At 36.2% G+C, this 15,625-nt stretch overlaps 1 protein-coding gene across 3 annotated transcripts in view; it reads left to right on the forward strand.

The window, feature by feature from the left end:
* Positions 1 to 15,041, forward strand: part of LOC111044245 (glutamate receptor ionotropic, kainate 2) — a 45,767-nt gene extending 30,726 nt beyond the window's left edge. Inside the window, exons 12-17 of one of the 3 annotated variants that reach the window (XM_022329335.2) lie at positions 3,430 to 3,567; positions 9,043 to 9,241; positions 10,383 to 10,611; positions 11,153 to 11,268; positions 13,293 to 13,439; positions 14,637 to 15,041. In XM_022329335.2, coding sequence (XP_022185027.1) covers positions 3,430 to 3,567; positions 9,043 to 9,241; positions 10,383 to 10,611; positions 11,153 to 11,268; positions 13,293 to 13,439; positions 14,637 to 14,846 — 1,039 coding nt within the window. In that variant the 3' untranslated portion in view covers positions 14,847 to 15,041. Of the gene's footprint in view, positions 1 to 3,429; positions 3,568 to 4,795; positions 4,995 to 7,881; positions 8,081 to 9,042; positions 9,242 to 10,382; positions 10,612 to 11,152; positions 11,269 to 13,292; positions 13,440 to 14,636 lie in introns of all 3 variants that reach the window. The other 2 variants (XM_022329336.2, XM_022329334.2) reach the window with 2 other exon arrangements.
* Positions 15,042 to 15,625: the final 584 nt, after the last annotated feature.

Below are 15,625 nucleotides of genomic sequence, written 5' to 3' on the forward strand. Positions count from 1 at the left end.
TGTAGCAAGTCGTCGATGGTAAACACTTCAGCCTCCCTGATGTAGAGCTTGTAGTGTGGTGAAAGATTTTTGCACAATCTCTGTACCTGGCTCCTCTCTGAAAAACCACCTCTTCTTCTCATCAGCGTCAGCAGCTCCTCGACATAGACATCTATCAGCTCGCCTTCTCTCTGCCACCTGTCGAGAATTTCATTCTCAAGATCCTCCTCATAAGTAGGTGGATAGTAACGAGACCGAAAGTCTCACAGGAAATCGTCCCAGTTTCTCCACTGTTCTCTCCTATCCCTCATCCATAAGGAACATCTCCCTGCTAGCATTTCAGGTAACGCTGGAAATAACTGTTTGCCAGACAAGCCATATGCTTGTTGCAGCTCCTCGAGCCGCTCCATAAAGCTTGGAGTATCTCCACTTCCATCATATGAGAGTCGCCACCCTCGAACTTTGTCACACACGACACCCGGGTCCATGCAGGATGTAGGAGGCACCGCTGGTCTGGTAGGTGACCTCAATAAATGCCTAGGCATGTTATTATGCCTCTCCGGCATCTCCGGCCTCACCAGCGCAGGCTCCGCGTGGTATAGCGTCTCCGCAGTCGCCTCCTTCCTAACTGGTGCTGGCCTCCGCGCTCCTCGACGAAGCACCTCCTCCCCATTATCCAAAACGGGGAGCATTTCAACAATCCGCTATCTTTGCTCCAGAAGAGCCCTCCTCAGACTCGTACTTGTGCCATCTGTAAGCACTGAGTCGAGTAGTAGATCAATCATGCCCTGATCGTGCACTCTGTACACCCAGGAGTTGCTGGAGTCGCCATCAAACTCTGAAGACGTCTCCTTGGGTATTTCTTCCAGTCTGGAAGATGCAGTGGCCTCTGCGACTGGTGGCCACAAAGCTGCAGCTCCTTCCTCTTCCTGACCTGTGCCAGCTCCGCCACCGATCCTGTTTAGACCGGCAGTCTCCACCATTGTCCTCAGGTGGTTTTCGACAAGAGCTCTCCTGAGCTCTGTCATGGTTCCAGTTGTAGGTAGTCCTGCAGCAGCTGAGAATTTCACTGCTTCATTCCTGTGAAGCCTGTAGATCCAGGCAACTTTTGGATCGCTGCTGTTGTCTCCTGTATCCTCCTTGTCACCTTCCTCGCCTCTGCAATTATTCTCCTCTCTAGCACTCATCACTGTTCTCCTCCTACCTTTTGCCCCACGTTCGTGTGCCAATCTTCTGAGCAGATTCTGGCCCACATCTTCTTCTACTAGAATTCCCAGTGTTACTCTGGGCCGGCTAGACTCAGTCGGCGTCTGGGGTGGGCCGCGGCAGGGGACGGGAGGCTTGGTGTGGTGTCCGTCAACCACCCTCGTTCGAGTCGGGGGTTGGAACAGGGCCTTGAGTACCTTGTTGAAGTGATTCCCTCTTTTAGGAAAGGGGGGCCGTGCTTCGCACTGCCTAACAGGGTTGTGCGGGGAGAGATAGGAGTAGGAACAAACTGGTGTCTTCTGTGAGTATGATCTCCGGGACGGGAGAAGCGTTCCCAATCGTCACTGGATGTCCTCTTGCTATTCCCGATGGAGTTAGCAAGGTACAGGGGCCCTGGAACCGGGCGTCACTAGCGGTCACTGAGTCCAACAGCTAGGTCACCGGCTGTCTCCTGCGACCAGGATCGATGTCTCGGGGTCGAGAAAGGCCTTCCCAAGCCTTACTCGAGGTCTTCTTGCTGTTCCTGGTCCTCTTCGTGAAGTTCCTGGGTCCAGTCAGGTTTTAGCCCAAAACCTAACTTGCCGCCACTGGTCGAATCATGCAGGCTAGCTGCTAGAAGTCGCAGAAGTGGTCGTACAGTACTCGCCTTCCTACGAGTGCTGTATCTTGGAGCTTCCAGCGTCTTCTATTAACTCCAGTTAATAGAAGGCGCAATTCGAAGTAGTCGAAGGAGTAAGAGTAGACTCTGGTCACGAGCTGCATTCACTCTCTGGCCGCGTGCTGCTTCCTTCAGTAGTTCTTGACCGACTGTCTGTGATAGACTGCTCCTCTCTTCTACTCAGCGAGCCTCCCTTGGCAGCCGAGTGGAAGAAGATAAGGGTGCGCGGCATAGCTGAGCAGTAGCCCAGTGCCTGCATCGCTCATTGTACAACGAGATCTTATAACAAGATTACCGAGCGTCGTCAAAACTAGCTCTAAAATCAATTTCCCTCACTAGTTACATCTATACACCTTACTATATACATCGTGACATGATATTTGTATTCCATATGAAAGATAGAATTCGCGGTATTTTCACGACTAACAATATTGTATAATATCAATGTCTACGTTTGATCAGTATTCATATTGTATTTTTTCATTGTTCAATATTTTGAAATTATGCAAATATTATTTTTAATATACAAATTAAACAAAATTTCAAAATGACAGACAATGAAAAAAATACAATATGAACTCTGACCAAACGTAGACATTGATATTAATATTAATATTATTAATTGAGCAGAATAAGGTTTGATTATACAGAGTGGGTGAAAAGTCTGAGAATGGCTTAATATCTCATACACAAAGGTAATTTGACGGTGGGTGTGATTGGGGATCCTACTCAAATTGAAAAAACTAATTTAAAATGACTTTAAAAATCTGGTCCGCCATCTTGGATCCGCCATATTGAATGCAACTTCATTTTTTCAAATAGGAAGGTGGTCATGAGATACATGATTTCGATAGGGAATTTCAAGAAAAAATGAATGGCGGAAACCGCATATCAATATCTCAAACCGTTTCGAAGATATTATATTATTAATCAATACTATTCAAAGCAGAAAAGAGAGGCTTAGTATCTCATAAAAATAAGTGATTCCAAGGTGGGTGTGATTGGGGATGTTACTCTAAATGAAAATACTACTTTACTATGACTTTAAAAATCTGGTCCGCAATTTGAATGCAACTTTTTTTTAAATAGGAAGGTGGTCATGCGATACATGATTTCGATACAGAATTTTAAGAAAAAATGAATGGCGAAAACCGCACATCGATATCTCAAACCGTTTAGAAGATATTTACATTATTAATCAATACCACCCATGTATTTCATTTCTGATTTGCATAGTATTGATTGATAATGTGAATATCTTCTGAACGGTTTGAGATATCGATGTGCGGTTTTCGCTATTCATTTTTCCTTAAAATTCCCTAATATTGGCGGATCCAAGATGGCGGACCAGATTTTTAAAGTCATTGTAAAGTAGTTTTTTCAATTTGAGTAGGATCCTCATTCACACCCACCGTCAAATCACCTTTGTGTATGAGATATTAAACCGTTCTCGGACTTTTCACCCACTCTGTATGTTTTGAATCTATGTATTTATCGAACTATTTGAAGTTTATTGCTGATAAATCAATCATTCCTCTATCGATATGTCTATTTCTCTATTTTACTGACATCAACATTGTTTTCAGAATCAGCCCTGCTGAATGGACAAACCCATATCCATGTATCGAGGAACCGGACAATTTGGAGAACCAGTTCAGCTTGAACAACTCGCTGTGGTTCACTATTGGTTCACTTATGCAGCAAGGATCTGAAATCGCACCAATGTAATATCATCTACTCATCAATTTAATCAATTTTCAATATTGATTTTGCTTTAATTCTAGTTTATCTTGAGTATCAAGGTATATCCATTCTTTGGGCAAGGCCACTTGATTGCAACCTTGATGAGTGAACTATATTTTGATTCCTTGCCGCAAGTATATCCTGAAAACTACACGTTAAAAAAAATTAAGGTGATCTGCTCCAAATCATGAGAATGATCACTTCAAAATGTCAGCATTGTTTGAATGGAGATCGTTGATGTTTACGTGAAAATTAAAAATCAAAGTACCCTTTTTCCACCTTTTTACAAATCTAAATTCATATCAACCTAGAGGCACATGAAGCATGTATGCTTCAAACATGAGTCAATTCTCCAAGATTGTTTACTTTATGTTCACTGTTAAATTACTAACAAATTTCTGAAATTGTAAAACTTTGATATAACTTATTTTTCTGTCTATCAGGTTATCTTGTTCCAAGGTGTACAAGTTCACCAAGGTATATTAATATTTAATATACCTAAATATTCCTTTGGTATATTTATACTTCCAAAGAAGTACAAGAAGAATGCTTAAGAGTTCTTACTAAAGTCTTTGGAAGAGTAGACTATCAATAGTACTAACGAAGTACGGGATCTATCTGTTGATAGATGTTCTGTTGAATTCTGTTAAAGTTGATCAACTCATTAATCCTGCATCTTTTGAATATTTACTCCTCCTACAGATGATGAAAAATTACCTCCAGATGAATGATCGACCGATACTCCATTAAGAATATTAAATGCAGTCTAGGCTCCAAAAATATTCAAAATTTCAATCCTCTACTTGGGAATGATTTCTCAAACGGGTATCTCCGAATTAGGTGTTCACGTCTATAGTTGAATTCACTTCAAACTGTCAGCATGCCTTATAATAAGTATCAGTGCTCCCATTCATTCAATGCTGACACATCGAAGTAACGGAGTGAATCTCTCTATCATATGGGTTATCTCTTAATATGAGATCGATTTACATTTGCAATTTGATTAAATTCTTTGTTGTTAATAGATTCCTAATAGAAATCATTAAACACAATTTGCAAATAACTTGATTGCAGTTATAATCTTGATGGCAGGTTTTGGAATACTTTGCTAGAGTATACATATTTTCATATAATATGATTTCTAATAATCTATCACCTAGTTCTTTGATGAAAATCAAACAAAATTAGCAAATTATATTTACACAATAGTGCGATTTCGACACGCCTGACAGCGTCGATTTGGTGGTTCTTCACTCTGATCATGGTGTCCTCATACACAGCCAATCTGGCAGCCTTTCTTACAGTTGAAACATCCTATTCGCCAATCAGAAACGTTGAAGATCTGGCCAATCACAAGACGATTAAATACGGAGCTAAGGCCGGTGGTTCGACTGCAAATTTTTTTCGGGTATTTACCATCACACACAAAATTTTTGTCACTCGAATAACATTTTATTAATATTCAGTGATTTTCTCATTGTCATTTTGTCACTTTAACGTTGTTGTTTTAATGTATTTGCAACCGTAACTCATTTGGAAAAATCTAGTTAGATCTACCAATCAAAGAAGTGACCATTTATGCATCTGATTGGTTGGGAGTTATATAGTAAGAGCGAAAGAATAATTTTTGTACTTCAGCAAAATCAATTTCAATCTTCCAATGTCTCTTAAACCCAACTCATTAGTAAAAATCTAGTTAGATTTTTAAAGAAATAATCACTTTCGAATCAATCTTGGCTTAGATTCATTAGTAGTGGGGAAAAATAATCTTTATTTTAGCAAAAAATTCAGATTCGAGATAAATTTTATAGGTTTCTATTCCACTTCATCATTCTACTTGCAGCGGACTGTATTTTCGTGTTGAAACCTCACATCTCCAGCTATGTTGTCATTTTTTAGGTCTCAGCACGAAACTCCAGTCGTGTGAGTAAAATAATGAAGTGGAATTGACAATAATGCAATAAGTGATTCACAATTATGGGGAGGTTTCTCAATATCAATACTTATTCAACAAATTTCAACAAGTTCAAACGCTAACGGTAATGAGTGGTTAATAAATTGTCAGATACTTGTGAAGTTTATTGATAAAGATTGAATTCAAATTCATGTACCCATTATCCAATGGGAATACGCTTATTCAATAAGACAGATGATAATAATATACTTAGATGGAAGCATAACGTTTCAAGACCTACTTTTTGGCTAAAATACTTTCTAGTCTATTATTACATTCACGTTTACTCTAGCTACTCACGTTTACACTAGGTATCGTTGAAGGTTCATTTAAAATATATGAGAGATTATAACTCAATAAATACCAGGAGCTGTTATTCTTAATTGACATGAGAAAAAACGTTTTGAATTTTTCAAAAATTATTTCTCTTGAAATCAGAATTTCCACAACTCATAATCCTTGCAGACTTTACAATCAAATAGTCTACGGTGTTATGGTTAATCCAAACATTAATAACGTTTGTGTTCTTGGATTGGAGTGAAGGGAATGTTTCTGAATTGTGATAGTCAAGAATGTGAATGATGATGCTATTCTATGTGCTTGAATGGATGTGATGGATGCTGATACAGGGAGCTTTGATTATTGTGTAACTGTTGTTGTGAATGTCGTGCTACTGAATCGTCAAATTTTATTATTGTCGTATGCCTGCCGATGCATTTTCAGTTCCTAGGTCTTGTTTCTGTGATTATTCGTTTCAGTGCACCGTATAACAATTTTTTCATTTCAAACATGATTAATTTTCAATTTAATTTCCATGTCAGCTATACATAATAAGAAACGCAGTTAATCTTAACACATATTAATCTAGTAGGCCTACAATTGAAAAAATCATATATTTATGTGCTATTGACTTTAATTTAAGAAAATTATTGATAAACCCTGATTCGTTATTCATCAATAAAATGAAATCTGTAATCAGAAGCTTTCATAATAAACTTAAGTTATAGTTGTTAGGCAGAATCAAAATTATCCATATCAAGATCAATCTTGATTCAACTATACAAAATTCCATACAAGATTTCAAACTTTTGTAACTACAAGTATTAGGTCTAGGCCTATAATATATTTCGATTCATGCTAGTAGAGCAGAACCTCTAATTTCTGATATTTGGCCCTTCCAGAAAATCTCAAGTGCTCCTTGACTCACCTTCACTCTTATTGCTCCTACTGGACTGTACAACTACAATTACAAATGTACAAAATGTATAAATATATTACAGGGTATTTCTATATTAATTATTCTTATTTTTAGCGAGTGTAACTCACAATAACAGGGTATGTTTTTTGTTCGTTCAGTACCTAGATATCTGACTCTCAGACCAGGAATCAGTACCAGTACAATATAATAGAATTTACAAAATTTCACTCTTTTAGATTATTCTTTTATTCTATAATCTAGTTATTGATCGAGCTTTTCATATTGATCAGATTGATATTTTCATTTTGAATCAGCTAACGAACTGTAAGTTTATTCATTAAGTAGAACACAATATAATATAGAGTCTGCCTGAATAGAGTTGGAATGCATCTAAACACATAGAGTTTTAGTTAGTATATAATACATAGTTTAGGCTGCGGTATAATAATACTGGAGTCATCCTATTACTATTAGACTAAGCTGAATTTATTTTATCCTTAGGCGTTCATAGAGATATACATTTCTAAATGATATTTGCTCCCCTTAAAATACCTTAACCTATTCAACAGGTAATAAATAATTTATGAATAATATTTTGACGTTCGAACGATAATAAAGTTCAAATAAATCCTTATTATAAATTATATTTTGACATTAAAAAGAGAATAAATTGAAAAAGCCTTTAATAAGATTACATCAGATTAGGGTAGAATAAATTTTATTCATTGCGGACTTTTATAGGTCAATTGGTATAGAGCGCTATCAACCTTTGGTAAATATTAGCCGAAACAAATCAAATACCACCAAGCGTGTGGCTGCTAATGTATTACCTTCTTTATTAACGATGCACATTTAAAAATCTTTTGCTGGAATCAACAGCATTTTAAAGATTACTCAATGATTGACCATAAAACTAATCTACTATATGGGGAATATAAATTTCCCAGTTTATCGAAATTTTTTGAGACAGGATAATTAAATGGTATTAATATTGAATAATATATGATTGAGTAAGTTCAAAATTATTCAACAATCTTGACAAAGTGTATAGATTATGCAAATGAATGTTGGCTTTGTTGACATGAGAGCTGATTATTTGATGATATTGTGTTGTGTTGGGTGCCAATAATGTTGGCCACACAGAGCCATATCAACTCGCATGGTAGCTGGCATTTGGTGGTTCTTCACCCTGATCATGGTTTCATCTTACACTGCCAACCTGGCTGCTTTTCTCACGGTCGAGAACACTTTCTCTCCGTTTAAGAACGTAGAAGAACTAGCCAATCAGAAGACAATTAAGTATGGAGCCAAAGCTGGTGGTTCTACTGCTAATTTCTTTCGGGTATTACTCAATATGAAACATCCAAGTAGTTGAGTAGATGGTAGAGAGTAGTCACAGTGGTTGTAGTAGCATTAACAACTGATAGAATTCTTTGGTCCGGTTGCACGTTCGTCTATTAAATTCTCACAACCGTAATTACTAACCGCTGATAAAAAATGTCATTCGCTTCTCTCATTTGTTTTCGTGGCATTCAACCGTAATTTAGTCACGGTTTGATTTAATAGACGTGCGTGCAACCAGAAGTAGATTCTAGAAGAAAACGTTCATTCGCTTCCTAATAGCTGCATCTTAACTGAAAAATGTTTGACAATTTATATTCATTAAAATAGTTGGGCAAGTATTATTATGTTTGCTGGAACAACAAGAGGCTGGAACTTCTCGTATCAGATACAAATTAGTACTGTGGGACTCAATTCAAACTGTCAGCATTAGTAGAATAATAAATTGTGAGTATTGATATTATTAAAAGGAATGATAATAGAATCTCACTATAGTCAGAAGTACAGCCAGTTGATATAACTCTAGTGAGATTCACTTCATCCTGTCAGCATTCATGTCAATGCTTCCCCTTCAAACAATTCTGACAGTTTCAAGTGAATTTCACTTCATAATTTGCTGACTGGTAACAACGCTACTGACTGAAGCAATGATACTTTATTCTACAGCAAACACTCAAAATGTTAAATTTTTGTGAACCATTTTTTCAATGTGAATGCAGTTTCAGATGTAGGTTATTTTATTAAAATCAATGGAACATATGAAGAAAAATGTTTCTCACTTGAGTCCTTTAACAATAATTAAATCACTTTATTCTATCAGTGTGGACTCAGCTTTAGATGTCTTTTCTGCCTAATATAAATCTGTGTATTCTGTGTGTGTGGTTCGGTTTTGTTGTTGCTTTCAGTGTTCATTATTATTAATTTATTGATATTTATGTTTTGACGATGCTTTGGTGAATGTAGCGCTATCTCGACCCGTATGACTTCAGCCATATGGTGGTTCTTCACCCTGATCATGGTTTCATCGTACACTGCCAACCTGGCCGCGTTCCTCACAGTCGAGAACACTTTCTCTCCATTTAAGAACGTAGAAGAGCTAGCTAATCAGCGGCTTATTAAGTACGGAGCCAAGGCCGGAGGCTCTACTGCTAATTTTTTTCGGGTATTTTGTTCTTAATAAGCTTGAAGCGTGTGAAGAAAATCCACTACGTGACCCCCACTCCAAGCTTGCTCCAGCCTGTAAACGTTGAATTGTGTGTGTGTGCATCATTTAATTTCCCATTTTGGAGATGTTTCAAGATGAAGAAGTTTTTGAAGATGTTGCAAACGACCCCCCACCTGAACCTCGAATTGAAACTGGTAGACGTTACCTTGCTTGTTTGTTTGTCAAGTTCTGTTCTCTTTCTTTTTCCTTTTGTATATATTTTGACTTTTACGTTTTGTGTGTTAATACCTGTTTCAAAACAAAATATTATGCTATGTTGCTATGTTGGGATTTGCCTTCTATTCAGAAGTAGATATATATTTTTTTCTGAACAATTTACATGACTTCCAAATTGTGACAACAAAAATGTTTCACTTTATATCTTGAAAGCGTTAAGTTTTTATTAATGAGTGAATACTATTACCATTCTTCAACAATATTGATATGACTATCAACATGAAAATCGGAAATTCTTTTACTAGCTTCACTATTTGATTTCTGTTGTGTCATTTGACAGCTGAAAAAAATATTATCATTATACACAAATTTCATTTGTGGGTTTTCCCTGTATATTAATATTCAATTTATGTAACAAAAACTGGGTATGAATGGGCAGGTTATTTTACTGCACTGACTAGTTTACAGTCATGCATCCAGAAGCGAAACCTTTTCATGTTTGGATCATAATCTTAGTGCATAGACTCAATGAAAATTGAAGAAATATATATCACTGTACTTTCCATTTTTTTGTTATTATTCTCTTCCAAAAAATGAAAATTATAATCATTCCAGCTTTATCTTTCTTTTTGTCGATTGTGTCAGTCTTTACTTGTCTTGTGTCCATGTATTCTTCTTTCATATTATGATGTATCCTAATTTCATAGATAGATCTACAGTATCAATCTTAATAAAATACTTTCATACCATCTATCTTCTCATACAGGTCCATGTAAAATTGTAAAAAGCTTCATTCATAGTTTGTGAATACTGTATGGAAACTTATTCTCAATTGTCATGTTTTTATCAAATTAATTCATCAAGATTTTTCACAGTATTTTCTTATCATCTAATCATCGTTGTTTTTACTACTCGTTTTTAGGACTCGAACCATTCCACCTATCAGAAAATGTGGCAATTCATGAAAGAAAATCCAAGTGTGATGACAAGCTCGAATGATGAGGGGGTGAGAAGAGTGATCAACCCGGATGAGGATTATGCTTTCCTTATGGAATCCACTTCTATAGAATATGAAGTCGAGAGAAAATGCGAACTCAGTCAGATAGGAGGCCTGCTCGATAATAAAGGATATGGAATAGTAATGCGCAAAAGTGAGTTTATAATGGTTCAATATTTGTTCATTTCCTGTTTGTATTGTCAATTTTACAAGGGAGTTTTGTAGATAAGAATTTGAACAACCTAGTAGGAAAGGTCTTCATTGATCAGTTTTCTGTATCATCTATGTATGATCTATTTATTTCTGTAGCAAATTATAATATATTTCCTTAATTTTCAAGATCAGTTTTTATAGGTGAGCGTTTTGAGAGATTCCTTTATACATTGATTTATTCTTGGCTTTTGTGGTCCCCGCCCATACTTGCCAAGGCGGTTATCCTTGAAATACTTGATGGGCTCACTTGCTCACTTGATAGGTGATCCACTCTTGTCAAGATCTAATAGATTGTTACTTGTGTAAACTTACTTTGAATGATACGAATAAAAACAAGTGGCAGCTCAAACCACAGAGCATATGGTTGCTTGAAAGCGTTCGCAACTCAATTATCAGTAGTCTACTCATCGCAAGAATGTGTATCAATAGTGTTTAACCTTTAAGAATTTCTCTGTTCCAACTTGGGAATTCATTCTTTGCAGATTCGCCGTATCGCAATGCGTTGAGCACAAGTGTGATCAGTTTGCAAGAAACAGGAAAATTGACAAAATTGAAAAACAAATGGTGGAAAGAGAAACGTGGTGGAGGAGCCTGTCAGGTAAGGGATAGGCTTAACACCAACGTCACTCAAACACTCACCCTGGTCAAAGCTCTCTTGAAACTCTCCTAGTTTCACCACGCTGTAAGATTCCAATAAACCAAATTATATTCGATTATAGGCTTCAATGTATAAATTGAAGAAGGTTCAAGTGGGTATTTGATCGACAACAGGGATAGTGGAATAGACAAGAATAGCCTCTGTGATATTTTCGCATAGTTAGAGAGGATCAAAAAATTTACTCTCTTTTGAGGACAATTTATAATTTATTCATAATAGCAGCCCAAGCAAGCATAAGAGCTATAACATATTTAAGTGATATTTATAAATTGTAATTGGAAAAATAAGATTAAATAAATGCATAGGAATGAATTTACAAACAAATTTGTTCTTGTATAATGTGATATAGAGAATTTTTCCTGACTTTTCATCAACGTTTCAAATTGAAATGTTCAACCTACTATTAGTTAGCTAGTATGGTATAAAAATATTTGTGATGTAATCTTTTATTATGATACAACCTCAATTCAAACCACAAAAAAATAGCTGGCGAATAATTAAATAATCACATTTTATCAAATTTCGAGCTTATTTTCAATTTTAGGTGAAAATGTTACTGAACATTAATTGAAGAGATTTTCATGCTCAATCTTTTCCACATGAAATTTTTTGTTCAAATTGTATCTGAAGCCTGATAGTTGGGAATCTGAAATCAAACTGTGCATAGATGAGGCGAAGCTCCTGAAATTTCTACAGATATGAGACTTGTGGCAGTTGGTAGAGCTTATCAATGACTTTTTTAGGTATGAATTTGATCAAAATCGTTGGAGCCGTTCTCGAGAAAAACGCGAAAAACCCTGTTTTTGACAACACTTTTGTAATTTTAGCCGCCATCTTGAATTGCATTTGATTGAAATTGTTCGTGTCGGATCCTTATATTGTAAGGACCTTGAGTTCCAAATTTCAAGTCATTCCGTTAATTGTGAGGTGAGATATCTTGTACACAGACGCACACACACTCATACACACACGCACACACATACAGACCAATACCCAAAAACCACTTTTTTGGACTCAGGGGACCTTGAAACGTATAGAAATTTAGAAATTTGGGTACCTTGATTTTTTCGGAAAGCAATACTTTCCTTACAAGGAAAGGAAAGGAAAGTAATATAAGAATTAGTGACCCCCTGGGTTGGTGAACTCGATCAAGAACTTACTGTTGTATTGTAATCTATGAAATTGAAACCAGCAACTTTCACAGAGTTGGTGAACATTATGAAAACAGTTCAATACTTCATTTGGAATAAAAAATTTATTACTTTTCAAAAATTACTCTGTTGCTTCAACATTTTTGTCCCTCATATGAATCCAAACTAATTTTTTCAAATGAGAAGGTAGTCATGTGATACATGATTTCGATACAGAGTTCCAAGAGAAAATGAATGGCGTAATGTGCACATTGATAACCCATATCAGTTTGTTGATGTGAAACCAGGTGAAAGCATGTGTCAGCGCATAAAAGTCTGTCTGTGTGATAGCTTCCAAATAGCCTCAGCTGATGTTATGGATGAATAAATGGACAAACTGTTGTGATTGCATGTAATGAATTCTTCAGCTGACTAAATGATAAATCAAGACAATTTTTTTCTCATGCACTTTCAATGTTATCTGTTATATCCTGAAAAAGGACGAAGGAGTGAGTCAATTTCGTTGACCAACGATCTTTACCTGTAAAAACGTTTGAAGAATACGAGTTCAAAATTTGAAGCTAATTGATCAATCCTTTCTAAATTTATTGTAAGACATACAAACAGACGGACAACGACTTTGGCCTTCAGTAAGTCAAAAGTGAGAACTCGCTAACGCTCTAAAAATAAAATAAAAATTGATACCACAGTAAAAAATATTGTATTATATTTTTTGTAGGATCAGTAGCTTTACCTCCTGATCGGAATTTTCTATTGAGAAGTAAAGGAGTCTTGCTAATGAGAAATGAAATTGATTGAATTGTGCAATTTCAGCAAAAAGACGACTCGGCGGGTGCCGCCAGTGAGCTGGGACTTGAGAACGTGGGAGGTGTGTTCGTGGTGCTTGTCTGTGGAGTGTTTGTCGCCTGCTTTGTCGCTCTTGGAGAACTATTCTACGATGTTAGTACAAAAGAAGAAAGGGTAAGTATTGAATTCTACTATTATAACAATTCTCTATTGAACAAAATTCGAAATTTATAGTTTTAATGTTTATTTTGGACTAAAATTTTATAAAAATTGAATACGTTAAATTCTAACCTTATCTTGGACTTTCACCTATAAAGCTCGGGACACATATAAACGCACCGAGCCCGTGACGAGGTACGGCCGAGCTACGTCCGCGACACGGTGATGATGGTAGGAGAACACACATATCCGTGCAATAGCCGTGTCTTAGTTCTGTAGTGCTACTGTCGCCTGATTTCTGAATGTGTTAAACTATTGTTAATAATATAATACTATTAAAGCTTGTTACATCCAATTTCAATTTATATTTTTCAATTTTATACTAATTACCTGTAGACACAGAAAATGAGAATCATAGTGCTGGTATATATTATTTCGGTAAATAACAATACCACAATCAGTCATTATCGTAAATATATATCAGCAATAAAATTGTTATCTTCTGCCTTCTGCATCTAAGCGTAATTAGTTTAAAATTTAAAATTCATGACACAGTCACGGGTTCCTTATTTTATACTTTTTAACACATTGATCGTACTAAACTGGAAAATTCCTTCAATCAGTTTTCCATTCTTCATGTTACACGAGCCCGCACCGTCTCCGTCAAAAATTAAACTGAACTAGTCGGTGACGGCGCGGGCATGGCTCGGGCAATAAAAACGGTAACGGTGCTGACGCGGTGCGGTAGTATGTTTCATTCACTTTGAATTCGAGTTGGGCTATATTGGGCTTGTAACACTTACGAATGGCAGCCAAATATCAATGATGGTAGAAAGCATGAATATTAAAGCTGCATGAATAGTTATATATATTATCACAGCCATCGCGACTGAATGCCATGCCTGAGGGTTGTTTGATGGAACTGCGAGGTGAAGTGTAGCAGAGAAGGTGGTAGGGGAAGTAGCTGAGTGTTGAAAATGTATTCAGACTCAGAGCATAGTGGAGCAGTGTAGTAGGCTTGAATATAATATACAGTAGCAGGGAAATTTAGACACATGAATCAATTCAACACACTCATCCACCTTCTATGATACACTAACTTTTCGGCCGTTCCAATATGTTATCAACTTATCGAGTTCAGACTGTAATGACAACATTGTAATGTAGGTCTAAAATCACCATGTTATAATTGCTTTTACATCATTTTTGTAGGGACCTTTGAGAGAAGAACTGATGCAAGAATTGAGGTTCATAACAAGATGTCGAGGATCGACTAAACCAGTTCGCAAGGCAGGGGGTGAAGAGGAGGAAGACGAAGAAGAAGATGAAGAAACCAACAATGATGTCACCTCTGAAATGCCTTTGGGGCCTTTCTCCACACCCTACCGGTCGTTCGACACCAATTCAAAACAGCCTCTTTAATGTACAATATATTCCATCTATAGTATTGAATTACTCAGTTGAACATATTTTATTCTTATCAGAAACTCAATGTTGTATTTATGCATTACACTCATGTGTGGATTGAGTTTTCAGCAAAATGATACGTATGTTGGAATTTTTAATTTTACAAAAAAATTGAAAAATAAAATACTTGATTCAATTATTATTAATAAATCCATGATTTTCATTCATTTATTTTGCTGCCCCCAATTACTTAAAAATAAAAAAACAATCGAATTAAACTCTTTCTCATATCAAAAATCAAAGCAGTGAATAAAATTAACAAGACAGCCATTTTGAACTTTTGTTATAGAATTTTGGTAATAATGTGATTTGGTAAAGCATATGAGTAGGCCTATGTAATGGTCATGAAAGTTTTATCAAGAGCATTTCATAAGTTCAAAATGTCTGCCTCAAAACGAATTTTGAACACAATTTTGACAGCCAAACGAATTTTGGTAGCTTTAAATTTTTAGTTTAAAACTCTAAAGTTTTATCGAAAACAATTCATAAGTTCAAAATGCCTGCCTGAAACTAATTTCAACACACACAAAATTCGTTATAGCACACTTGTTAAGTCTTTAATTCATGAAGTGTCCCTCAACTAATATTTTATAATCTTCGTAATGCTCATTTTCATTCTATTCAGGGTATAATGCCTATCCATTGAACCCTACGAGATAACCTCATAGGAAAAAATCTGGTGGCGTTGAATATTGGTATAGCACTTGTTGCTCTTCGCAAAACAACATGCTTAC

The sequence above is a fragment of the Nilaparvata lugens genome, chromosome 2 (genome assembly GCF_014356525.2).
Source record: "Nilaparvata lugens isolate BPH chromosome 2, ASM1435652v1, whole genome shotgun sequence".
Taxonomy (NCBI): domain Eukaryota; kingdom Metazoa; phylum Arthropoda; class Insecta; order Hemiptera; family Delphacidae; genus Nilaparvata; species Nilaparvata lugens.